At 42.5% G+C, this 26615-nt stretch overlaps 1 protein-coding gene across 4 annotated transcripts in view; it reads right to left on the reverse strand.

The window, feature by feature from the left end:
• Positions 1–2430: 2430 nt before the first annotated feature.
• The window catches only part of UBAP1 (ubiquitin associated protein 1), a 34383-nt gene continuing 10198 nt past the window's right edge, over positions 2431–26615 (reverse strand). For 2 of the 4 annotated variants that reach the window (XM_085043061.1, XM_085043062.1), the window contains exons 2-8: positions 18788–18828; positions 14360–14484; positions 11575–12504; positions 8090–8128; positions 7444–7641; positions 6003–6104; positions 2431–4577 (exon numbers count right to left, since the gene is read on the reverse strand). In XM_085043061.1, coding sequence (XP_084899187.1) covers positions 4437–4577; positions 6003–6104; positions 7444–7641; positions 8090–8128; positions 11575–12504; positions 14360–14484; positions 18788–18821 — 1569 coding nt within the window. In that variant the 5' untranslated portion in view covers positions 18822–18828 and the 3' untranslated portion in view covers positions 2431–4436. The remainder of the gene's footprint in view (positions 4578–6002; positions 6105–7443; positions 7642–8089; positions 8129–11574; positions 12505–14359; positions 14485–18787; positions 18829–26615) is intronic. The other 2 variants (XM_085043063.1, XM_085043064.1) reach the window with 2 other exon arrangements.

The following is a 26615-nucleotide window of genomic DNA, read 5'->3' on the forward strand; positions in this document are numbered from 1 at the left end:
AGCAAGGGTTTAAAACCAGCAACTCCCTCCACTTCCCGGGGCTTCGGGGAGCTTTCCCATGACTTAAGGTGAGGGGAATATGAAGCAACTGGGTAGTCCCTGTCCCTTCTTGGTAGCATAAATTGGATGCGGGAAACTTAGTTTCCCCAGCACGTTCCCAGCAAGCATGTTGCAAATACTGCTGTCAGGGAGCAGCTGAGGAGTTTTACAACTGTTTGGAACCAAGGAAGAGGTTGGACTGTAGGATGTGTGCACAGGTCACAGGAAGATGTGATGCCCAGTCAGAAACAGTGCGATGGAGGAAAATTTCTCCTCAATGTACTCTTGACATATGGGAGATGAGTACTGGTTGATTGCACTTTCAGATTTTTAAAAAGCAGCTCAGCCATGTACATTCACAGGCATTTTGAGTGTCTTAAGCAACACACAAGAATCATTTGCACAATCCACAGTGCCATGTCCTAACCTCGGTATCTGCAGGGGCAGTTGTGACAAGACAGATGAGCGACCAAAAATTTCCCTGAGCACAGGAGATGGGAGTTAAGTCAGCTGCCAGATTTAAGCCACATGTGAATCCCATCCGATCTCTTGTGAAAAAAGCAAGTCTGTCCAGCGGATCTGAGCCCCAGCACCAATTCCCAAAGCAGGAACTATTTGCTCCCTTGAGGAATGGCCAGGGACATTGAGAAACAACAAATAATCAAAACAACAACATGCAGTTTTCTGACATCTGACACAATCTTTTTTTAAATGGATTATTCAGCCAATCCATATAATTCTACCTTCTTAAATGTGACATTTTATTATCAGTCTGTTGTCCAAATTTTATTTTCTCTACTGAAGGTGTGACTTGACTAAAATAAAAAAGATAAAGCACCTGGCTGTGAAAAATCAGCCCATCCTTGGCAATAACATGACATGCTTGAAGCGCTGCACACTCCGAAGAAACCAACAATGGGCTCCTCATATGCAACAGAAACTACCAAAGCTGTTGTCAGAAATGGTAACGTTTTTTCTCTCCCCTTTGAGGGTTATTACCTAGTTGCTGCTTTAATTCTTGTGTGAAAATGTGCTAAATGAACATTTTAAGTGTCATCTCCTTCCTACTGTTTGATATTTTACTGACAACTGCTAGAGAAGGTTTTAATTTCAACTTGAGGAACATGTGTGAAAAAGCAGTCTAAAAGATTCAGAGAGCTTGGCCATGTACAATCAAATAAACATAGAACTAAAATGGATTGACTGTTACATTCAGATGCAACAATGACTATTAATGCTTATTACCAAAGGCTTGGTATTTTATTTCAATACTTGATATGATTTAAAATAAAATACAGTTTGCTACAGAACTCTGGTAAAAACCATTTTAGGTAAACATGATCAAAATGCCCACTTGATTGACTGCAAAAGATGAAGTGGGGCTGGAAATCTGTATGAGATCCCCTTCTCACTGGGCCTGTTGGTGTGGAGTGTTTCAGAAGCCCTGAGCCAGGGGCAGAACAACCCTTCCTGGCCTGGCAAGCAGCCACAGAAAGCTGTTGACAAGGGCGCTGTGCTCCAGCAGATCCAGGACAGGAGCCACAAGGTCAGGAGACAAAAGCCCCAGCGCACGGGGGCAGCTGCCACTCCCACTGCCCGACGGCAGGACCGGGAGCTCTCAGCTCCCGTGGCAGGGATGTGGCAGGGATGGATGGCTCTGCAGCACCAGAGCCATTTCCAGGCTGCTGCTGCCCAGAACCAGCAATAGGCAGCTCAGGGGAGCTCCAGCTCAAAGCACAAGTACCAGTTTTGGCTCTGCCTCTACCCTTGTCACCCACCTTCCCACCTAGGCGCACAGACCTCAGTACCCAGCAGAACCTCTGACAAAGGTACAGCAGGGACACATATAAATGTGATCTGAGAGCCCAAGAAAAGCTCCAAGATCTCAAGTGTGACCAAGGGTGCAGCCAATCCTCTCACCAGCCAGCAGCAGGGCAGAGCCCAGCCTTGCTCTACACCCACACTGAACTGTGCCAGGACACAGCAGTACGGGATTACTAAGACATGCACAACACCCGGGCATCTGAGCTCTTGTCACATTGTGTCTCTTATTACCCATTTATTCAGCAATGCCTCTCCTCTAAGACACCCCTTTAAGCCCCTCACTCTCTGGTCTTTTCCTCTCTGAGATGCCACCCCAGGAATGTACTTCATGCCTTCAGCCACCCAGGGACTTAAGTCCAGAAACGTCACTGCCAAAGCAGGAGCAGTGGCACCAGAGGTGACCCAGGTGGGCACATCCCTCCAGAATACCCACCACCTTTACAGGTGTCACTTCCCATCTTCACCTCCCTGCTCTCACCTCTACAACAGCCTCCAAAAGCAGAATGGTTATTCTGTGGTGTTAAGAGCCAGACTTCACAGGGGAACTGTGAAAAAACAACACACACATACAATCAGAGATTATTTTATTCAGAGGTTTGGTCTAAATGGTTGTTTCTTTGCTGGCAAAGACTTCTTGCCCCTTCAGGACTGTCTGGTACCAGACAGGGAGTTGTTGGGGTAGCAATTCTGAGGAAACCAGAAGCAAGACAATCGAATGCTTCTCAGTGGCAATGGTAAAGCAGTTTGAATTTTGTTTTCAACATTTTCCAATTAATCAGGATCCCCGTTTTCTCACTTCATACTGTCACATTCCTCACCTGGGAAGGATGAAAAGCTATGATTACATGCATCCACAGACAACAGCTGCTGAATGTTCTTAGACAACCTTTATTGAAGCTCCAACACTAGAAACTAGTAATGTTCAACACTAGGGGGTATGTGCAAGGCAACCTACCCTGATGCTCCTCCTCCTATCTCTCCACAGCTCCGAAACACTTGCCAGCAGATCACTCCCTTGCATCATTTGCAATAAAGGTATGTAATTAACACAGTAGGGCACCACACAGAGAATTCCAGGAGTGCACACTGGGTCCAAATTACATGTTTTGGTCATAGAAAGTTAACATAATGGAGATAAATGCCATCTTCTTCACAGTCCCAATGAGCTGAAACCTCCTACTGAAAAGCCTACACTGATGCAAGGAGCTGAGCCATTATCCCCTCCAGAAGTACAGCGGCTCAGCTCTGGGCTCTAACCTGAGTTTGGATCCCTAGGCTGGGGTTTTCCAACAAAACAAAAATAAGCCACAGAGAAGCACAGCAGCTTCCACCACTGCAGCTGCAGCCCAGAGACCTCTGGTTGTTCTGCCCAGCAGTGTTCACACATGCCCACGGGAGGTGGCAGCACCTGGGTGGGCAGGATCCAGCAACTTCCTTAGTGTGCTGAAGCCAAAGAGCATGAGAGATGGGAACCATGACACTGGGAGTTATATTTGAGGGTTTTATTAGTTTTTCTTCTGCAGAATCAAAATATTTAGCAAATTAGAGATTCCTCATGACTGCTGATATTTCACGTATTTAAAACTTGATCAATGTACAACATAATACTTTGAACTATCAAAAACAACCCCAAACCTGATTTGTAGTACTAGATGTTATTATTATGTAATTCTATAGCAGTGTGAAAAATGGAACTAATGCAGTGAGTATATTTGTTTTAAAGAAAGTGCTTGAAAGAAAACCTCCTGCATCACACTGTGTATTATTTAAAACAAAAAGATAACTGACTTTCTAGCAGGGCATTGTCTTAAATATTCTACAAGCCTGGGGGATTAAGAATACTGAGCCCCAGCTCTCTGCCTTCAGGTTCAAGAACCAACACAAGTTGCAGGTCCAGGTCTCCAGAGCTCACAGCTTACCTGCTTCAAGGGAACTTACACACCACTCAGCATTGGACACTCATGTCTGGCAGAAGTGTTGGATGCATGGGTGAAAAACAAAAACCAAGAGGACAAAACAAGGTTCTCTCTTTATGCATAGTGACAGTTTCTGAACCAGTGTTTTACTAAGTTACAGACTAACTTTCAACCAAAAATAAAACTCCATTGCACTAAAAGTCAAATTTAACCAGGTAATCTGGACTGTGACACAGTCAAGTAATTCAGTACAAGCAGACAAGACACCATGAAAGCAGCTTCAAAGAACCAAAGCATCCTAGTTTCAGAACCAACTTAATATTCTTCTGTCCAACTCCAGTGCAACAATGAAGGGGGAACCACTCCATCTCTACCTATGTACAATTCCAGTAGAGGCTGGGCAGTCTCAACTCTCCATGGCCAAGCTGGAAAAAGGAAACTTAGGAAAGGACACTTTGAAAATTTAATTTAAGAATGACAGTTGGCCCTCAGTGGAAAGAGAAATGCTGGAGTGATGCACACAGGCAGGCTTCTTCAATCACTCTCCCTTGTTTGCAAAAAGCTGGACTCCTTCCCGCTGAGAGCAAGTCACACTGGATGTGAAAGTGGCGGGGCTGGTCCTGCTCTGTTGCACGCCAAGAATCCAGGAATGTGTCTTCAGCTGGCTCCTGCACGGGCCATTAGATCTTCCAAAGCGTTGTGTTGGTCGTTGTTATGTAATAATAAGACCTCCTTAATGTCTTTTAGTTCAAAACCCATTTCTTTAAATTGACTCATTAGTTGGAGAAGTTCTGTGATCTGAAAAACAGACAGCCTGTTATTTGCAAGAGAAAAGTGGATGGATCAGTGCTTGGTGGAGGTTTAGCCCACAGCCTGTCTTCAGCAACTGGGCATGCCGTGGTTGTGGATTCCTCCTCCCCTAGCACAGGCTGTTCCAGCTCTGCTGGCAGGAAGTCTGCTCACACCAGAGCCACCAGAGCTCTGGGCACAGCAGCCCACAGGGTCTCACCTTCAGTCCCCTCTGCCATCCTTCATTTCCAAAACCTTTTTCAACCAGCAAAGCTCAGTCTGTGGCAGTGTCTCTCTCACAGAAGAGTACTTACCAGTCCTGCTCAATGTGGGCTTCCAAAAATGCTGATTAATGGTACCCAGGTGTCCCATCCAGCAGCCTCTAATGCACTTGATTTTTTTTAAAGTTACTTCAACTTTGGGAACAGCACAATAGCCCTTTGCTATCAACTGCCTTCTCAGATCTAGAGCAAACTTGCGGGATTAGCACAAACCCCACTGTGTACATGTAATACTTCCAACATCAACTATGAATCCTCCCCAAGCTTTGAAAAAAATCAAGTGGCAAGAAATGAGTCAGCTGATCACTTTTATGAGTCCTCTGCCATTTACAGTGCCTCTGCTCCACTCCAGGAAAAAAAAAAAAACAAACAAGCAATAAGGTTGAAATGTGCAGTCAGGAGACTAGCCATTTCCAATTTCGGGGCTGAGCCAGTAGCAAATGTGTTTCCCAAACTCAGTTACTTCCCATCTTCACACTGCTGTTGCTCTGTTTACAAGATTATCAGTAGTCCTAGACAGGCAGGAAGGTATATCTATGTTAGAGAGTGTTGAGTTACACCTCTAAAGACTTCATGTAATAACCTGGCACACAACAGGCTGGCAGACTTTAAAAGATCCTCCTGTCCTCTGCCCTGGCTACCTGCTCCTGCTGTACTTTTGGTGTTGGTAGAACAGCCAATGAAGCAGACCCCAAGCCATGCATTTTTTAGCTTCTTCCAGTGCAAGCCCTAACTCAATTTGCTGACCAGACAGGCAGATGCACTTGTACAACGGAGAAAATTCATGGCCAGGGCAGGCTGGCAAGGTTTGAAAGGCAATTTGCTGCTGCTGAAGTTAACTATATCTGTACGAAGCACCTCATCCACAAGAGAACTCTGGGCATTTAAAACATGAGAACCACAATAAGCAGAGTCTTAAAAACATCATGTCCCTTATAAAAATGGAGGCAAGTGATACTAACAGAACAACATAGACAAATTCTAATGCTTTAACAATTTTTAGCTTTATCAACACAAAGATGTCCTTTGGCAGTCAGTTTTGGAAACAAGGCAGCATTACCATGAAAGCCAGAATTACATCAGCCAGAGGAACTGCTGCTGGAATTCCCTGTCATGGCACATTCTTCTACTCCTGCACACACTGTGCCCTCACCTTCTCCTCTGAACACTGGTGCATTTCCAAAGCTGCTTCAACAAGAAGTGGATCAAAGCCCTTCTCACAAAGCTGTCCATGTGCAAACAGGTAATCCAAAACCTGTGGGGAATAAAGAAAACAAACTCTGTTTGCAGAGAGCCACTCACAGCACGCAGCTGAATGGCACCTTTATACATGCAGAGGGGCTGAGCACAACTCTACCCAGGGCTTCACCAGGGCTGGAGATACAGCAGAGTTAAGACACTCCTTATACATGAGCTTTTGCAGAGAAAGCACACAAGCCCTTCTGTCCTACTGTGCTCTCTGACCATCCCCTTCGTTCTAGTCGAAGCAGCCTCAGAAGTGTATCTTTAGCCCCGACGGCAGAGCAGAAGTTAACTGTGCTTTTTATACTACAAGTTTTAAAAACGAAACTGTAGGTCCAGCAGTCAAGACATGTCTGCTTTTAGCTTCCTCTCAGACAGCCACAAGAGCTGATGCAATCTGAGAGCAGTCAGCCTTTGCAGATCAACTCAGCATACTGGTGAGTATGCTGCAAATGTCAGCTCATGCACACACAAACTGCTGCCAAATTTCTTATCCATCCTCAGCTTTGAGGGGAATAGTCAGGTATATAGTACTAGGTATATGAAAGAACAGAGCCTGAAAGTAGAGCAGGATTTAAAACTGTCTTCCTAAGGGACCTTTTCTTCCATTTGATACCACAGTTCACTCCAGTGCACGGCTTAAGCCGCTCTCCATGTGTAGGGAGAGTGCCAGCAGATCAGTCCTGCAAGCAGGAGGCCCTGAGATATGCTCTGTAAAGCACCACAGCCTGCTGAGGGCCAGCACAGGAGGCTGGGCCATGCTCTCCCACTCTGAAGTGTTTGTTTGAAGTGGATCCAAGAGCCAGAGCCATGCTTTGCCCTGCAGCACTTGGTGCCCAGTGACCTGGTTTCAGCAGGCATTGGAGGCAGCACTCAAGCAGGAAGCAGCAGCACCTGGGTGAACACAAGTCGGTCACTGGGGCCTTGCAGGAGCCTTTCAGAGCTGTCTTAGGCCTGCAGGGGCCAAACTCTCTACAAGGAGATGTCAGCATTGCAAATCCTTGTGCTCAAAACAATGGAAGTTGGCTGAATTCTGTCACATGGCTCTAAGCATGGTGCAGAGCCATGCTAAACTTCCTCTGGATGGGTTTGTGGCTCCTGGGAACACCTAGTACCTTTCCCAGTTTCTCACAGAGCAAAGGGCCCATCCCAAACTCAACATGGCTCAAACCCAGCACCCACAGGTGTGGCTGACCCCAGCAGTCTCTCATCCGAATTAAGCAGAACCATTAGGCTGCAACCCCCTGTTATAGTAACAGTATTCCCCCCATATCCATTTCATAAACCCAAGACTGCTTCCCAGCAGAATCAGCATCCAATCGAGCATGTCTTTGCACTGGACAAGATCTTACCTGGTCTATGTTCTGTCCCTTCTTCTTCATGGCTTTCAGGACGTTCTCAGGTGAGTAGCCCATGTTGACCACAGTCTCCACACACTGCCTCTCGCTGGGGGAGAGGCCCTGCTGCAGCTCAGCCGTGAGGCTGCCTGGCCGCTTCGTGCAGCTGCTGTTATTGGGCACTTTAGACATTGCAAAGTTTTGGTGTGTTACCTAAGGGGAAAAACCCAAAGGCTGAGGTGATGGTCATCTCCTGTATGCCCACATCCTGTTTCTGCCTAGTGCAGAACCAGGATACCCCATATAATTAATGCAAAAGGCTTTCTAGAGTGCCCTTGGGAAGTTACACACTGTGAGGATGAAACCAAGTCTGATTCCCACCATACTCTTAACCTTCAAAACAATAATCAAAAACCCAGATTCTCCACAATGAACCCTCTCCTACTGATGTGACCAAAGCCTCTGAATACCCAACCCCTGCAACAGTGGAGGCTGTGATGCAGCCAAACCCTCCAACTCAGAGGAAGCACAGAGATTGCTTCCTTCACCTCAGGTTTACTCATCACCAACAATTTCCTGTACTCAAAGGAGAACCACTTCTCAAGATTACCATAAATATGGTCCCATGCAAGCAAGCACACAGGTGTATCTGGAAACTTACCATAGGGATTTCTGCGTCCTGGTAGTCTGGGTGTACCTGCTGGACAGCACACAAATAAAACAAGTATAAACATCATACAGCAGTGAGCAGAATTTGCCACTGCTGAAGGAGGAAGGTTTTATAGAAGATTCTACTGTAAGATGGGAGACTTTAGGTCTGATTAGGCTTTCACATGTGAGATACTGACATTACACATTGCATGCAACTGTAGAATCATCATTGTAAAGATCATTTCTCCTCTCAGCACTCTACAAATGGATATACTCCAAGAAGGATGTGTGTACCCCCATAATAACTGTAAGATTGTTTATTCTGTCACTGTAACACCTGCATGTTCACACAGCCCCAGTTCAGCTACTGACCAAGTCTACACTGCCTGAATAACAGTGAAATTCTCAAGTTGTTGCCTAAAGACTTCTCTTGACTTTTTCACTATGTGAAGGGGTAAGAGAAAAATACACCTCTTTTCTATTCCCAAAGCACTTAAATCCATATATCACATAGGAACAATGTGCCACACTGGCTCAAAAGAGCACGTGAGTTTTCTACCCAGCACTTTCCCCACTCCCAGTACAGCAGCAAGGCTGGATCATGTCCCCTGCTACACACCTGCTCTGCTTCTGCAGAACCATCTCACCACTTTGTACAACCTTGCCCAAGTTAACACCAGTGCAAAGTCAGGCCTTGGCCCCACTAAAGCTGCACATTTCAGTTCAATACATTTATAACTCCTGCACTTTAAATAGAATTAGAATATACTGCAAGAAATCACCGTGGAGCAAGGACTGCAGTTTTAAGCATTTCCTAACACTTATTGTGCCAGTATAGATTGCTTGGAAGCTGGTCCACATCCCTCAGAAAGGCCTTCTTTGTGCCTAAACTGAACAAGAAAAAACCCTCTACAGAAAACCAATTCTGAAAAGATCTATTAGGATTTTGACAAATTCCATTTATTTGCAAAAAGATCCCAAACCACCCCCAAGAAGGTTCTGTTCTGCATTCCTGACCATCTCCAGGGAAAGAATTTTTCTTCGAGAAAACAAAGCCTTAGACACATTCACTCTGATGCACTGATAGTACAGTATACTGAAGTACCCAACAACTTTTCCTCATGGTGGTAGAGCTCTTCACACACATCCTCCTTCCAGACACTTTCTCAGGGCAAAAAGCACTACAATATGGAATACACTGAAATGGGGACTAGAGTAGCCCTGAAATCAGCCAGTTAATAGACTGAAGGATGATGCTTTGTTATTGGATACTGCAGCCAGGAAAACCAAAACTGTTTCTGACACGAGATATTCAAGAGTCTGGGAAAACCAATTCATCGTAGTCAATCTACCCAAGTGTAATTTCAACTTGCTGTCTTCATTAGCCATCTCTCCCTCTGCCAAGGCTGTGAAAATCAAACTACTGAGCTTCAAGAAAAAATAGAAGTGAGGAGAGATGACCACCACAGAACCCATGCAACCTCAGAGAAACCACAGATTTATATCCATCCAAAGGTTCCTAGATCCAATTCACTGGTAAAGCAAAAACTCACATGGTAACTGCAAATTCCAAGTTACAATTTTTAATTTCATGAGAGAAAAAAAAAAATTTAAAAAAAAAAAAAAAAATCAAGTCACTGTGGAATACACTGGGATGTGAGCCTTCTGTTCCCAGCCACCTAGATGACTGTGAGTTCTTTCCACTGTTTTCATACTCTGAGGATTTTTGTTACATTTACTTAAATTCTTTTGTTGCATTTACTTAAATTTCTTCCATCTCAGCCATCATTTTCCAGAGGGACTATATTGTGGAAACATAAAACAAGCAGAATCTGAATCTTGGAATTTAAATAGAAAGAACTAAGTTCTGTCAGCATAATTATTTCTTAGTTCATTAGTTCCAAAGCAGAAATAGTTTAAAATTAATTAATTAATTAATTTTATTACTTCTCTTAGTAAGTCTACTTTTTTTGTCCCCCGCTTTGCATCTTCCCTTACAGCATTCTCAAGAACACACTTTTCCTCTTGGTCTTTAAAAAATTTTAACTCAGCAGAGCTATTTGAATAGTTCACGTGGAAATTTAGGCATCTTAATGCCTAATTTTGAGCTGTATTTGAGTTTTGTATTTGAGAAAGTGATCTATTGAGTTGTAAGTGATGTCTCATCTTATTCCCCAGAGATGCTATGTGTTCCACACCTGAGGTCATACAGCCCCCTCTCACACATGTGACCTGCAGCAGTGAGCAGGTGCTCCTGCCAGAGTTAACACTATTGAATTTGTTCCAGCCATCAATAAACAGGTGTTCTGCTGTGCTCTGACAGATATACTATTTCCCAGGATACCAAGAATACTTCACAAGTATTAGTGCATTCACCTAACCCTGAAAAGAGGTGGTAGAACAGGGGACAAGCAGTGTCATTTGTTTCAGAGAACATGGTGTCACACAAAAACCTACAGTATGCCACTAAAACCACAAAAATCACTGAAACACTGCTTATATTGGACAGAAAAAAAACCCCACCAGATTATTTTAGAAAAAGCTTGAGGATTTGACTGCACAGCTTTCACTAGGCTTCATGAGTGCTGGTGTCCAGATTTGAGGTTCTTCATAAAAAAAGCCCACAAGCTTACTCTAATCTCCGCTCTTATTCTCAAAAACAACAGCTGGTGTGAAGGTACAGTCCTCAAAGTAATTTCAGAACTTGGAACAAGATTGAAGAAATGAAGAGTCAATCTCCCATCTCAGAGCTCTATGGTGACCAACTGTAATGTTAAAAATACAAGATGATCTTCAAGGCTGGTTTTGGTCTTCACCAAGCAATTACTCCATCCTCCGTCACAAGAAAGAGGGTGAATTACCATATTTCAAATAACTATATATTTTTTTCCTTTTAAAGATTAGATTTTTAAAAGATCTCAGGAAGAAAAATTATACTAAAAAAAAAGAAAATAGGCTTATTTCACTGCAGGTCAACCACAAGTGCTTCTTCCTTCCCTGAATGACACAGCACATCTGTGTGTTTTAATCTATTATTACTTCTATTCCTTGAGAAGCCTACATTTCCCATTATTTCCAGCAAATAAACAAGCAAACCAAGGAAGAAAACCAGATGAGATTTGACTTAAAGCCTAAGAGCACTTCAGAATCTGATATATCTCATCTGGGTAGGACAAAATGCAGGACTGTACACAGAAGATGCCTTATATGCTCAGCTAAAAGGTGTGCAACTATCAACAACAAACAAGAGCTGAAAAGCTGAAAGAAAAGTCACAAATATCAAATTTGGGGGAAAATGCAGAGTAATAGGTTGAGAAATACCAGCAAAAAGACTTGCTGGATTGCTCCATTTACCACATAAATTAAGAGGATTTACATTTCACTCCTAGTAAATGGAACTATAACCAAGGCAATGGGGTAATTTAGAGGCAAGAGTTGCCTCTGCATCTCCACCTCTCCCTGGCAACCCCCAGTTCTACTCCCCTCTGTGTTTACCGTAGTCGATGTGCTTTGAGATGATTCTTCTTCTGTACAAACAGTTGAAACAGCCAGGGAAGACAGCCTGGGTGAAGAGGATAACGTCGATGTCTCCCTGCCACTGTCCTCATTTAGAGCGGAAAGACCAACCATATGGTGTCCATTCAGTTCACTGGCTTTGCTCTGAGCACAGGTCTGCAAAGAGCTGAGCAAAGTGCCGTTGCGGAGACAGGTAGTGCTGTGGAAAGTGCTCGTGAGCTTTGATGGTTTCTGATCACCCTCATCGGAGTCAAGCTTAGGGAACGACAGGGATCTGATATTGCTCACTGAAGTGATGGGGGAAAGGGACACTTTGGAAGACAAGGACATCTTTTCACAGTTTCCCAGCTGTGGTAAAGTGATAAAGCCATTGGGTTTGTGAAGAGGTTTGAAGTCCAACGTGGCCCTTTCAATGGATGCCAGAACTTCCTCATCTTGCAACACAGACTCAGACCCTCCTTTGGGCAAAGTATTATCTAACAGCTGGGCAACAATTGGCCCAGTAGTACCAACATGAATTTCAAGGATATTTTTTAATTCCTCCTTATCATCGATAGTTTTTAATTCCAGTTTGTCAAATGGGTCTTCTTCACATTCAAAATCAGCTGGGTTGAAATCTGCCTTTGGACGAGGTGGACTGAGGACCTTTTGCTTCACAGAGCTGCTGTTGGCTGGGGTGGGAGTCAGAATATTATTGTGCTGCAGGCTAGCGAGGATGGGGTTAATAGGCGGAGGCATGGCTTCAGGGCAAGGTCCCTCTGAGAACCCCATCTTACTGCTGTCCTCTGGAGCTGCTTTTGAGTTTGCTAGAGCTTCCTCGGCCTTGCGTTCAGCTTCTCTCTGGGCAGCCTGAATTTTTTTGATGCCTTCAGCCCATTCGATTGTTTTCTTTTCCAGTGAGAAGTCATACTGGATAGGGGTGGAGGGGAAAGAAGAGAAGGGGAAGAAAAAAAGCAGGAAAGTTGTAAGGATAATAGCTGCTATTTCTAACAGCAATATAAATTAACACAGAATAAGAGCTACATAAATTACCAGGGACAGGCAACATTTTTTCACAACCTGCAGATTGACAAATCTGGCAGACACCAGAATTACTTAATTTTGCCACTAGCAGCAAAATCTGTCTGCAACCTGGATTAGAATATTGTATTTTGCCTCCTTCCTACATTTAGTTTTGCTTTAGAACTACTCATCATCCCAAGATCAGTTTCACAGCCCTCCCACCTTCTTCCCCCAGGATAAGGGAGATAGAAAGGGGAAGTCTAATGAGTTATTAGATGAACAATCACATCCTGATGTGGCACCACTGAACCATCCCTTGTCCGTAAGTTCTACAAGTCAGTCAGCAGAGTATTTCTGCATCCAAAGGCCAATACAGTATTACTCAGTTTCCCCTTAAAGATTCCTATGGGATTCAGTATTAGTGTTACACCCACTGGTTTAAGAGGTATTTGCATTCTCACTCCAGTGCAGTGCCTCGCCAGCCAAAGGGGATACAGTGGCTAACATCAGTGACAACACCTACAGGAAGCAGCAGATTTTACTGTAGTTACTAATGTGACAGATCGCAAAAGCTTTTCCCATTTAACATTAGTTCCTTTAAGGCCAGGTCAGCACAGGGAGGCATCTACGCACTACCTACTGACCACAGAGTGGTCTAGTTGTAAAAGGCAAAATTCTGAGGAATCTAGATCTATCTTTAAATATCCGCATATTTTTTAACACTAAAAAAAGGGTCGGAAGCTGTATTTCCTGCACTTCTTTTTTTTAACAGTGCTCCCTGCAGCTGTAAAAACAGTCAAATTGCACTGTGAGATGCACAGTCCACACTGTCCAGGGTGTTGCAGCCTGAACAGCCACACTACACAGGCTGAGCCCCAGTTTGACAGTAAAATGGAGACACAGCACAATCAAGCCAGCAACAGGACATCAGAGTCTCCTTTGGCTCTTCCACACGACCTTAACTGAGTGGGAATATGGGTACTAGGACAATCAGGTCATTGTTTAATGGTTAGGAGGGTAAAGCCATGATGTAGGATGACAGGGCAATATGCAGGGCAAGGAGAAAACAAAAACAATAAGAAGAAAGCGGAACCATATACAGCAATCTGTCACAGGCAAAGTAAAAACAACTATCAATTGGGACTGGACAAGGAAGATCATGGATCCAAATGAGAAAACTTAGTTCAATTAGACTTCCTGTATCACAACCTGCATTTGGAGATTAGATTTTCAAGTTATGCTAAAGCAATTGATTTTATGCTAACAGTTTATCAGAAATATGCTCCTCAAGACAGGGAATTCACTCATGCACCAAACTGTAACGTGTTTGCCCCACAGCTTGAAAAAAATTCTCACTCAGAACTACACAGAAAAACACACAAGAACTACAGAGAAAACAAGAACTGAAAATTATGCCGTTGCCCAGGTGTATCAGTTCTTAGCATTTTTACTCTTAAAAATTATATTCAGATTTTGTCAAGGTAACATTTAAAACTTACTACACAAAACCACTATGCTTCTTTGAAGCAGGAAGACTAAAACAAATCCATAAAAATAAAAGCATAATGGCTTTTTAAGACAATAAGAATTAGAAGCTTTTTTCCATGACCTATCATATTTTTACCTTTCTGTATAGTCTAACAGATCTTCTAGAAATACAAGACTGTCATGTGTGCAAACCGTGACAACTTGCAATTTACAACACCACATGCTGGGGCCAGGGGTGAGGGGAGAAAGAGCAGGAAGGCAAAATATCACTTACCTGGGCTTCTCTGACAAGCTGAGAAGAATCAGGCAGGCAGAAACCAATGGGTAATCCAACCTTTGCTGGGGTTTTGAACTTGTCGCCTATCTTAAATGGGACATCATCAAGGTAACTGAAAGGCCCTAAAATCAGAAGCACAAATTGTATTAAGAAAAAAAACCCACAACTTGCAAGTTTCACACTTTCAATTCAGGCTCACATTGCTGTATTTGGGAGATATTTTATCTCTGCTGACACAGCAACACCTGATGACAACACAAATGGAGTTTTGAGCTGTTTGAACCTCAATGCCTCAGTTTAGTTTATGGAGTTTGTTTTACACCTAAATGGTCTAGCCCGTAACTGTTAGAAAAGGGCAAAACCCCTCATAACATAAATATCCATCAGATTTTGATGTCAATGCAACCAGTATCTTAGTTTCCCTTGTGACAACACTATTCCTACACAACTGAATGCTGAAGCTCTCTGGAACACTGTATTCTATCTCCATAAAAAGACCCATCATTTTTTGTCATATTCAAAGCAGGTTTTCAGATTACCCAACTTTAGAGCAACTAAGACAAACTTCAATCCAGGTTTGACATAAAAGTAGTAAGTAACATTTGGAAAGAAGTGGTCACAAGGGCAAAGTGATGATCCAAAGCCATTCCACTTTAAAGAAAGCACAGTGAAATACCAAGATATTTAGCACAGCAACTCTAATTTTTGAAACAAGGCAATCTAACTTTATCAGGCCCTGCATCGGTCCTTTTTATCTAGGATGACACTTTTTCTGCAAACTCACGAGGAAAAACTATTTAGAGCTCAACCACCTCCAAAGCAGCCAGACTATTGTTGTGTTTTCCTTGACCTGCTGTGAAGCAGTATAAGAAAACTCATAATACAAACTTGCACTGAGCTTTTCCATTAACTGAAAGTGGTCTCTTGGATCACTGGCCTAAGGTTTTGGAATTACAGGCAAGGTTTCTGGCATGTGTAACAATCTCAGGAGAGCCTCTAGCCCTCACTTGTAGCTTCTCCCTGAGTGACACAGCTGAACAAAGACATTACTGGGAACATCTAAGATGGTGTTCAGTGACCAAGCCCTCGCTCAGTGAACTGTGACTCGCTATTTTTATCTGACCCATTTTCATACTCAGATGGCAGTTTAAGTACTGTTTGTGTTCCCTCACTGTTGATTCATCTACAAGGCAGCCACAGACTCCCAGAGGCTGAGCAGCTCTCATTTTAAACAGGAACAACCTGTCAATCTGCAGTTAAAGGTTTAAAGGTTTATGTGCTGTCATTACTTGAGCTCTCATACTATGTACCACACTGGCTGGTCACGGAGTCCTGTCAGGACACTCTGAAACCATCAGGAGGAACAACCTGCATTCATTTTCAGTGATTCTTACTGGGAATCACACATTCAAGCATTGCACAGCACAGTATGCAGACAGCACCTCACACGGCCAACGCCATCACTATTTGCAACACAGCATCCAAACTGAACATGAGCTGACAATTTCAGAGCCTGATATGCCAAAGCACTTGCTTTTACAGAAATAACAACTGTGGCAGCCTCTGCACCCACAGTGGTAAATCATGGCCAGGTCAGAGGCAACCAGATCTGCCAACCATTGCTACCACGTCCTGCTTTGTCCCACTGGCACAAGTCCTGCCCTAAGTCAGATGATCCAAGTGCAGCAACATTACCTCTCCACATGGATCTCCCAGCCCAAATTGCTCAGCGTGCAAATACCTGTCTTACTAGACCTACTGACATTTCCCCTTGCACATTTCCAGCCATCAGTGGACATTTCCCCTTGCACAGCCACACCTGAAGAAGAGAACAGCCACAGACATGTCTATGTACCAACACTCTTCTTTTGCACAGCAGATAAAAAAAAAAACTGAACACACCTACACTAGCTACATTGACAGCTGCCAGCTTAACCCCAGACTAAGGAATGGAAGCTTTCTAGTTTCTCCTCAGTATACTGATTTTTTAATAACACCCCCTGCTATAACATCATGAATATAACTATGAGAAAAAGACCACAAGTGCATATTAAAAACATATCAAATGGTTCAGGACATTTGAGGGCAAAAAGTCTGAGGCAAAACACATATGCACACAGTATTCTGTTTGCTCCAGCCCAATCAGAACAGTACTAGCTCAGTGAAGCTAAAATCTCATCCAGAAAGCCAAGAACCCTTTTCTTTTTTTAAGTGGATCACACTGAACACACTGAGGAGTTAAGGGTGCAAATTGTTTTAAACAGTACATTCAAAAGCAGTATGAAAAACCTACACAAAGAAGGTATTATGAAAGACATTGTTACAACAGTCCCATGTTCAAGTTAAACAATTTAAGTATTTACCAAACTCTTATTTAATACGGCTGTTAGCCACTTCATCCTTGTATCAGTTAAGAGCATACTGAGTACTTTCTGAGAATAGGATTGGCAAAAGTGTACTTGTCAGCCTAGTCTCTGACCCTCTGCTCTGTATTACATTCCTGGCACAAACAAACTACAAGAGTAAGATTTCTCTCAACTTCAGTGTAACTCAAAGTGTCCTTCTGTTGACAGCAAAATGGAAACATTTCAGGGAAAAAAAAAACCCAAACCAGTTTCCAGTTATGAATGGGGAACAGTTTTGAAACCATGTGGAACTTAGTTGTTGTGGTCACATGAACCACACGTAATTTTTGGAAATTGTATAGTGACAGCAATAATACAACTGAAATATTGAAGCATCACACTTGGCATAACCCACATAGGAAAAGGAGCCCCTTTCTCTCCACTCATACCTTGTGTTCCCATTTTTACCTCCATTTGACCACGATCCTGAGCAACCTGCTCTAGGTGACCCTGTCTGAGCAGGGGGTTTGGACACGACAATCTGCAGATGGTCCCTGCTAGCCTCAAACATTCTGTGATTCAATGACAGCCCTCTGACCTCTAATAAGTAGCTCAATAATAATCACAAGAGATACATCAACTATATTGACCAATTTCATCAGCCTGCCAGAGACACAGAGATTAAGGCAGCCATTGGGCTGGATGCTCTAAACCAAAACTCAACTTAGTGATATTACTCTGAGCAACCCTGAAGGAGACTGAAACAAGTGCCCTGCTGATCTCTTAAGACATAATTAAGACAAAGAAGTTGCTCCACTACTCCTCAGAAACAGTACTGTGACCATGTGATTAGGAACAGAAGGTGCACAAAGGAGCAGACAAGTTAACCAGGCAGCTCACAGCATCATTTGTTTGGATCTCGTTATTTTGAAGCCAGGTGCATGTTCCACCACACCACACTGTCCTGGGAGATATTTAAGACATGCTGAATTCTAGCTTTGAGCAGTGCCTTTGCTAGTTTGGTTAGGTGAGGAGAGAAATAAAAACATACATAAAAGACAAGCAAATGAGAGTATTCATAGGGACCATTTACAGACATAGGAGCAACTGCTGAATAGCTGGCAGCTACCAAATGAAAAATTAATTGTCTTGCAGCAGGGTCACTGGGCCACAGCAAAGGAGGAGACCATCTACAAATGAGGTTTTGATAGGCTATTTTTATTAATCCTTAATCATGTATTTAAGTGATACATTTCTTATTTGTACTTCAGCTTTACATTTGTAAGACTGAATAAAAAGCTCAAGGAAAAATTAAATTCCCCAAGACTCTGGAGAATTTTTCCAATCTCTTATTAGAAAAATTATCCAGAAATATCAAGGTTGAATTTCTAAAATCAGAAGTTTTGATAGGCTGAGAAGTCATGATTACTGATTTGGGGAAGCCACATTACATACAACGAACTGAACTTAATGTTCCACAGAAATATATAATTACACTCAAATTGTACTTCATTTTCTAAAAAATAAAGACATTACTGGCAAATAACTTCTATGATACCAATCACCTGCATGATTTCATGCATCTCCTATGTAGAAGACAGAAAAATATAGTCTCTTCTTCACTTGCCTTTTAAACCAGATTAGTCCAATTTAGGAAAGAAATTCATGTATGAGCAAAATTTAGGCACAATTCAATGTTCTATTAAGAGCTTCACTTTCAATTCAACTTCTCATGTGACTCCCATAGGAAGATGGTACAGATCTATTGTCCAGTACAGCAAACATCAGAGCAGTTCAGTTTTGATTTTGAAGGGCTAAGTTGGGGAAGCAGGTGGTGTTATTCTGCCATGAAGGAACAGGGAACAGCCAGAGACTGATTTTCAGTTTAATCAGAGAACAGGCAAACACAGCATCAGCAAGCAAGTATGCAAGAAGGAAGCCAAGGCACTTCATTCCTAACAAAAAACTACTCAGAGGCTAAACAGATTAGTCTCTATGGACTGTCTAGGCTAAGACATTAGTCAGCACCAATAGTAGGATTCATCCTGTTGAAAAGACATGAATGCCAAATTTTACTTACCATGAGAGTCGGATCCCAACTTCTTAGAAGCCATTTAGAACCTGAAAAACATTTTAAAACAGCTTAAACAACTTTGTATATGTAGCACAGAGTAAGTCTGTGCGGTTATGGAGTCTTATCTCTAGGTCATGGAACACGTTGCAGACTACTGATGTGGTGCCTGTTCCCACAACAGATAAGCAAACATATTTTTTAGTCTTGAAACCAATTGAGCAGACAATTTAGCCCAGGGTCTGCCAACTGAAATAGCAAAACAAAGCTGAAAGGAGAAAAAAAAAAAAAAAAAAAAATCACCCAACCAAAAAAACAAAACAGCAAACAGCCAAGACACAACCAGGGTGATAAGGAAAATAGAGTTATAGATCACAGCACTCAGAGGCTACTCTGTCCCAGCCCCATGAAGCACACCCTGCCTCCCTTGGCATTAAGAATAGCTCTTCCTACTGGAAATACCACACTGATCCTCTTCAGTTTAATCCCTGCTGCTCTAGAAAGGGATACTACCACACTGGGTTTGCAGCCAGTTAGCCAGCGTGGCACTTGTCTAGACACACTGGGCAACACACAATACAGGTATACAATAAATGGTACCATGAAGAAGGTATTTTGGATATACACAAGAAACCGTGACAGTAACACGCCCCATCCACTGCCCACAACATATAGCAACAATTTTTAAAATTGGGATGCAAATCCTACATGGCCAAGATGTTAAACACAGAAGTGCCTAGCAAGCTTTTAACACAGAGTAGGCCTGCCTCACAGAAAGAGAGCTGTTCAAGATAGAATTAGCCATCAGCTCCAACCCTTCTCCAGGATGCTTATGGTTTTACTCAGTAACATTAGATTTTTGCTAGACTGGAAGTATATCACAAGGTGTCTCAAGACACCACAGCATAATTCCTTGAAATTCCTTGAGTAACTGAATTTATTTGTAAGTGCTCCTGTGACATTATGCATGACAAAGACTCAGAGTTGCCCTTTGTCTCTGAAGTCCTACTCCTCACAGACTGAAATGACCAACAGCTGTTCTTCATAACCATGGAGCTCTCTGGCACCTCCCCACAGGCAGCAGAGCACAACAACATGGGGCAGATCTAACATTCACACCCATCATTCCACAGTCAAGGATTCTCAGTCTCACTGTTTCTATTGCAGATTCCAACTCCAAACGTTACACCAAAGGGAGGCAAAAATAAGGTGAGGATTACACAGACAGCTTAGCTATTCCTTCTTGCTGTTGCTAACAGGACTGGGGACAAGAAGAGCCAGTTTCAACCACTCTAGCATAAAATCCCTTTTGCAGTGCAAAGATCCCTTTCAACATTATGCTGGAATCAACAGGTGAACTAGCCCTGGCTAACAGGAATCAAACGCAAAGCTAAAGCTGTATGAAGATCACCTGGGTGCAACCAGACTTCATGAAACACAGTGAGCAGATGTTGGGCCATGAGGAAGTGAGTCCTGCTGGGCAAGTCCAGGTGCATGCTGCACATAAAAGCTGTGTGTCATCCTGCTCAGTGTTTGTCAGGTTCTTTTAAGAACTCACCAACCTCTCTCAGGAGCACTATTATGTCCAAAACTATTCCAACAAACCAAAAAACTGGCTCTGGCACCTGGTTCTCAGAAGCAAACAAAACATTAAGGCTTCAAAGACAGAAAGAAAAGGAGGTGAAACAGTGTGAAGCCTGCCATCCGAGGAAGGATGTCAAGAGCACCCGACGGCCCAGTAGAGCTGCATGTCAACCACTGGAGCTGAACGAACCTTACCAGTCCCAGTGCCCAGACTGCAAACAACAGCACATGAAATAGCTACACTTCCAGACACAGGTCTTGCTGCCAGACAAGCTGCAGTGTCACTAGTTCCTCCATGTGAGAGTAGCAATTAGGACGTCAACTGGATTTGCTGTTAGTGAAAAAGCCAGGTGATAAGTAAAATCATACAGCCTTCACGTCCTCACCAGTCCTCTGTCACTGGAGACTGCATGGCACTGCATGCAAAAACTGCATGCAAACACTGCCCACCATCCACTGAACTTGGGACAAAGCCTCTACATGCTTCTTTTAATTTCTCCAAGTTTTTTCTAGTTACTACCTCCGAGTGAAAAGCAAGTAGTCCTTTTTCTTAGGATTTTAAAACTTCTAATAAGAGGAAGTAACCTCCTCACTTTGCCAACTTAACATGACAAGGGAATTTTCTCAGTGCAACACCAGTTCCTACATGTTGCGTGGCAACGTGTAGAAATCCCAGTGAGCCAAAACTGCTCATCCAGCTTCCAAGGAGTTTTGCAGTAGCCTATCATTCTGGAGCTGCATGAAGTCTCAGTGTCAAAATATCCCACATACACAATATGTCTCTTGCTTTTGCTGCCAATCCTGTAGTAAAATCCTAATGCTGACCTGGTGTCTGCATTAACTTCATGGTGCACTGGAAAAGTAATTCCTCTGTCATATGCAACACCTTATAAACGACAGAACTAGCTAAGGCCCATCAACAGCAAGTTAGTAATGAAACAGATCATTTCCTGAGACAGTCAGACTTTAGATTCAGGTAGCATTTGAGTTTGCATCACACAGGCTCTTGCTGATGCACTGTGAGTGTGCACTTATTAAGACACCATTACTGCAGAAGGCACTTGTCAGCAAACAAAAGTGTTAAGCACCACACACAGTAACAGGAGCACAGGCTGCCAGCCACATTTCATCACCCCCTTCCCAAAGAGCATTTAATTAAAATAGTGTCCTGTGACTAATCAGATTTGACAGGCTATTCAGGGACCACTGTTACAAGCATGCTGCTGTTGCTCTGTGGTCCTGGCTGGGAAAACAGTATTTGCACCCAGTTAGGTGGCTAACAACTCATGTTGTCACTATGATTCTGGGCATTACCTGAACATTAATTACACCATGCAGTAAAAGTTTGCTTACTTTTGTTACCACTCATTTTGAAAATTAATTTGAAATTTTGACTGCTTCCAAAGCTTTATTCCAAACCAGATGATGGACAAGTGCAGCTCTACCACTGCTCCCTTTGATCTTCAGACTCCAGAACAAGATGCTGAAGGGCATTAGTAGCAACAGCACACGGTGGCACAGATTTTTGCCTGATGCTTTGATACCTTAATAATTTCAGGTCTTTTTTTTTCCCTCTTCATGTATCTGTGACTTGGTGTAGCTCTGTGCTCTTATAAAATAATGAAAACTTCTGTTCCAAACACATTTAACCAAAACAAAGCTCTCTGGATAGAGACTCAACGACATATTCGTTACTCTAGGGCCTGGAAATATGTAAATGGTGGAAAGGGGAAGCAGGTCCTGGAGTGGTAAGTATCATCACCCGAAGGTATGACTGGGGAATTAGGGACCAATATGCTAATAAGACAAAACTTATAAGAGGGGAAGAGCTCGTGACCCGGGGTCCATTTTGGGTGCAGTCCCCAAGGGGGGGTTTTGCTTGCCTGAATGTTCCTTGAAGGCCTTGAATAAATTTGTCCATTTTTTATACACTTACTTGTCTTGGCCTCTGTTTTCAGGTAGCCTGTTTCAGGCATCACTTTACTGCTCATTGTAAATTGACAAAGGACATATAATCTTTTTCAACACCTTTCCTGCTTTAGAGGAAGCAGTTAGTACTACAGGGTATTCTTACAGCCACCTACAAGCTCACTTCTATAAATGTAGACCTCCTTAGCCTCATTCCCTCATTCTTGGTTCTGGCCAACTCTCCACAGAGAAGGTAAGGGCTACAAGTGCCTAAAAGTTGTAAGGAACTGAAGCAACTTGATGTTTCTTCCCATCTGCATCATCTCCAGCAGGTCAGCATTCTTAAAACCAGCCAGTTCAGAGGAACACAACATAGCAGAGCCCAGGATGAGGGCAGAGAACCTCAGAGAAATCATGATAAAAGGGGAGGGGGGACAGGGAAACAACCACAACAACAAACAACACAAAGATGCAGAAACAGAGAAGTGGCAGGGCAAAACTGATGACAGGAACAACTGGCACAGAGGGGTGACAAGCTGGAAAGGCTTGAAGAGATAGAGGTGACCAAGGCAATCCACTGGGCATATCACCACTTAAACCTGAATGACATTTAGTTATGCTGCCAGACAAGGAGAACACGGAAAAGCATGACTTGGTGCAGGAAAGCAATGCCAAAGGGAGAGTCTCATCAACAGAAAAGAACAAAAAAATTATTATGAAGAGTGACTCACGAAGAGCTTCTGGAAAGTCAGGGTGTTTTTTCACTATTATTTCAATGTTTCTTCTACTTTCCCTTAAGTTTGTATTGTCATTCCTTTTCTTCTGAAGGAGCTCTGACTAGACAAGTTGGAAGTACTGGTGCCTGGTGATTTTTGTCTTTTCTTTTTATACCCTTTTTATACATTTTTATACTCTTTCCCCTACCTTGTACCCTTTACAACACTCCTTGTACCTTAGCCCCACATGTTTATAATTCTTGTAGTCTGACATTTAGCTTAGTTTGGGGGTTTTGCAAAGTAGGAAGACCAAATATTCATTCTGTCTCAGAACTAGAGGCTCCAACCTTGGACAGAGTGTTCTCTGTGGAACATGTTTTTGTAAACTAGGCTGTAGTCTCATTTGGCGGGGGGGTAATTAGAACAGAGGTACAATTACTTCATTTATTAAGTTATTTATTGGGGGATTTTAGGTAGATATGCTAATTTGCGAGGTCCGTAAAAGTTGTATACGCATTGTATGTTGTGTGCTTCTCAGTGTGTTTCCACCTTTGATGAGTGTGCACCTAGGATCCTATTAAAAACTGAGGTAATACTCCCTTTTCCCTTTACTGCTGTGGCTGACACATATTTTTACCAGCTGAAAAGGCATCAGTATCCTACCACTAATGATCTTGCAATTTCCATTTTACCTGCTAATACACATTGTGTAGTCCACACACTACTAAGGATGCACCATTCACTCTGAAAACTACAAAAAAAAAAAAAACTGAGAAAGTGAAAGACTTTTTCCTGCCTTTATTACATTCATGAGCTACTACTGATTTTACAGTAATGAAAAAAGTGAAGAGCTGTTTGATTCAAGTGATTGATTTCTAATGGTCACAGATGTTCAAAATTTAGACAGTGTTTTCAGTTTTCACTCTAGCTACTTTTTTCAGAGCAAGTGAAGGGCTATAACCAACACTAGGATTCTGTATATAGCCTCAAACAGCAAAAATAGAAGTCAGCAGTGCCTGTTGCTAAGACAAAACAAAAGTTAAGTTTCTCATATCAAAGCTTCCTGCCTATATAAGTGTTCAACCACTGCTACACAGTTCAGATCTCTTATGATCTCTCCTGGCAAAAAGCTGATCAGTTCACTACAGTACAAAGCACATTCCATGTTCATTTACTGCAGCACCCAAATAGATGACATTACCCTAAAACCTGCAGCAACTGCTTCTGTCTTGTACCTCTAAGGGTTCTGCAAACAAGAGCACACAGAGGTACTCCCCTCCCAAGAAAGGACAATGTTGAGCCACTGGAAACAGCTCTTTGGATACAGCTGTAAAACTACATGGGATGTGTTGCAACTACATGCCCACAACAACCCCCATCCCCCACAAAAAAAAGCAAACAACCAAAACCAAACTAAACAACAATAAAAAAAAAAACCAAAAACCAAAGCCAAAAGAAAAAACCAAGACCCCCAAACCAAAAACCCACAAAGGAAAGAAAAAAAAATACCATCTCTTTTCACTAGTCCTAACAGAAAAGTAAGTTTTAACTTTATCTACAGTAACTCCTCTTAAGTGCTACCACAATCCAGGAGATAGGGTAAATTAAGGATCTTGGTCAATTTTAAGATTGACAAGAACAAACCAAACCCTCCTTGATGCAAACACTCTTATCCAATTTTCAAGAGACACCAGTTAAAAAAAAAATCTAATGATGTCTTCATGTTATGAGATACAAATGGTCACCCTACATTTAACCAAATGCAGAGTAGGGCTTACACTGACAACAGGGGGCTGAGGGAGGAAAGTGTAAGGTATCCCAGCTGCATACATATCCCATGGAATAACAATCCAAGCAGCTGTGATGTGAAATCTAAATCTGCAAAACAGCTTATAACATCAAACTAATGCAGTTTGTTATTGCTAGTGCAATGACTGAGGGGCAGAGCAAGAGAAACCAATGAAATGGCACTTTTTAATGCATTTTTCAAATGCATGAGTAAAAAGGACAGCAAGAAAAGGCCCTGAAGAGTAGGACTGTGTGCAGATCACATTATTGGATTACAAGACAACACTAGTGATGATCACAACATCCATTATGGGGCTTCACACCCGGATGTTCGATTGCATCTTCCTAGCAGCGCTAAACGCTAGGAGACATTGATTCTTCAAATTGCCACTGCTTAACATGACACAGTGGGCAATTAGTCTTCTGCTTCAGGACCCCTCTGTTGGTGGCTTACACACACTCCCAGTGGCATGGCATCTCTCTGTCATTCCATATGGATTCACAGCACTAACATCAGACATCTGCAGTTCCAGTTATCCTCATGTCATGTCCCACTTTGTTCATTAGAGACACTTGCACTTGTTACAAGCACATACTGTTTGGGCTGGTTAAGGATTTAAGGTTCTTAGCTAATAAGAGCTCTATTCCTCCTTTAAGATCCTGACTACGTATTTGAAATGTAAGATAATTGGCCTTACGTGTCACCCAGAAATCAGGGACAACCCTACTACAGTGGCTGCAGAAATGAAGTACACTAATAGACCAGACTTTTAGTCACTCAGTGACTTACCAGCCATCCAGGTTTCCAGCGCAGTTGAAGTTTATACACCACATAAACCTCTAGAGATACAAGTTTCACAGGCAACAGCACAAAGAAACAGAAAAGTACTTATAGGCAGCCCTGTGGTCAAAGCAGATCAGTGAAAGCTTTTCCTTTGGCTGGACACTGACATGCCAAACAACTGCATGGAAGATGCACCTACTCTAAATCACATTTAACTGGGGCAGCAAATGGGTGACCTTTTTAAAAGGACTCTTTCCAGAAAACTCAGTCCTGTCACAAAAGAAAACCATCTGCAACAAATATCTAAGGCTGGACTGACTTCCAAACTCTGGAAACTTGGGCATAGTGCAGGTTCTGTCAGCTCCAAGAACAGATGTGGATTTTAGAGTGCAGTTCAGTGATTTTTACCCAAGTTATTTAAAGATCATGTAAACAGAACAGCTGAGGGAAAAACAGATGTGTTTACTTTTTACTTCAAGATTAGCTTCACTAATCTACAAACTACAATAGCACTGAAAAAAAAAAATGGTAAACTAGAAATAGAGAACTAACTTCCCCTCCCCGAGGCACTAAAGAAGCAAGACAGAAATGTGAGAGATAAATCACAGCAAAAAATATAAACGTACCATGCAATTCCTACATTCTAGAAAAAAAGTGAGAAAGATGACCCAGGACTCATACCAGCAATGAAGGCTACAGTAATCTCAATGCAGTAATGACACAAGCCCCACATTAATGAGCAGAGCAACTGTTTTTAACTGCAATTTTCCTGTATCTAAAGGTTGGATAGCAAATACCTACCAGTTTTGAGAGTTTAGAACAGCCAGGTGGTAAGCATCTAGTAACTATCAACAAATACAGCTACTTCAGCTTAATTACCATATGATTTCATACTACTACAAAAGAGTCAAATTTTCCCAGCAATCTCAGCATGTGCATTAACTTTCCTCGTTAATCCCAGCACTCTAGAAGAAAGCTATTTCACTATTTCAACACAATCCTTCTTGAGTGAGAGAGACTGCTAATTGCTAGTTTCAACAACAAAATAGCCCACTTA

The sequence above is a fragment of the Lichenostomus cassidix genome, chromosome Z, assembly GCF_008360975.1.
Source record: "Lichenostomus cassidix isolate B80296 chromosome Z, HeHo_3.0, whole genome shotgun sequence".
In the NCBI taxonomy this organism is placed as follows: Eukaryota; Metazoa; Chordata; class Aves; order Passeriformes; family Meliphagidae; genus Lichenostomus; species Lichenostomus cassidix.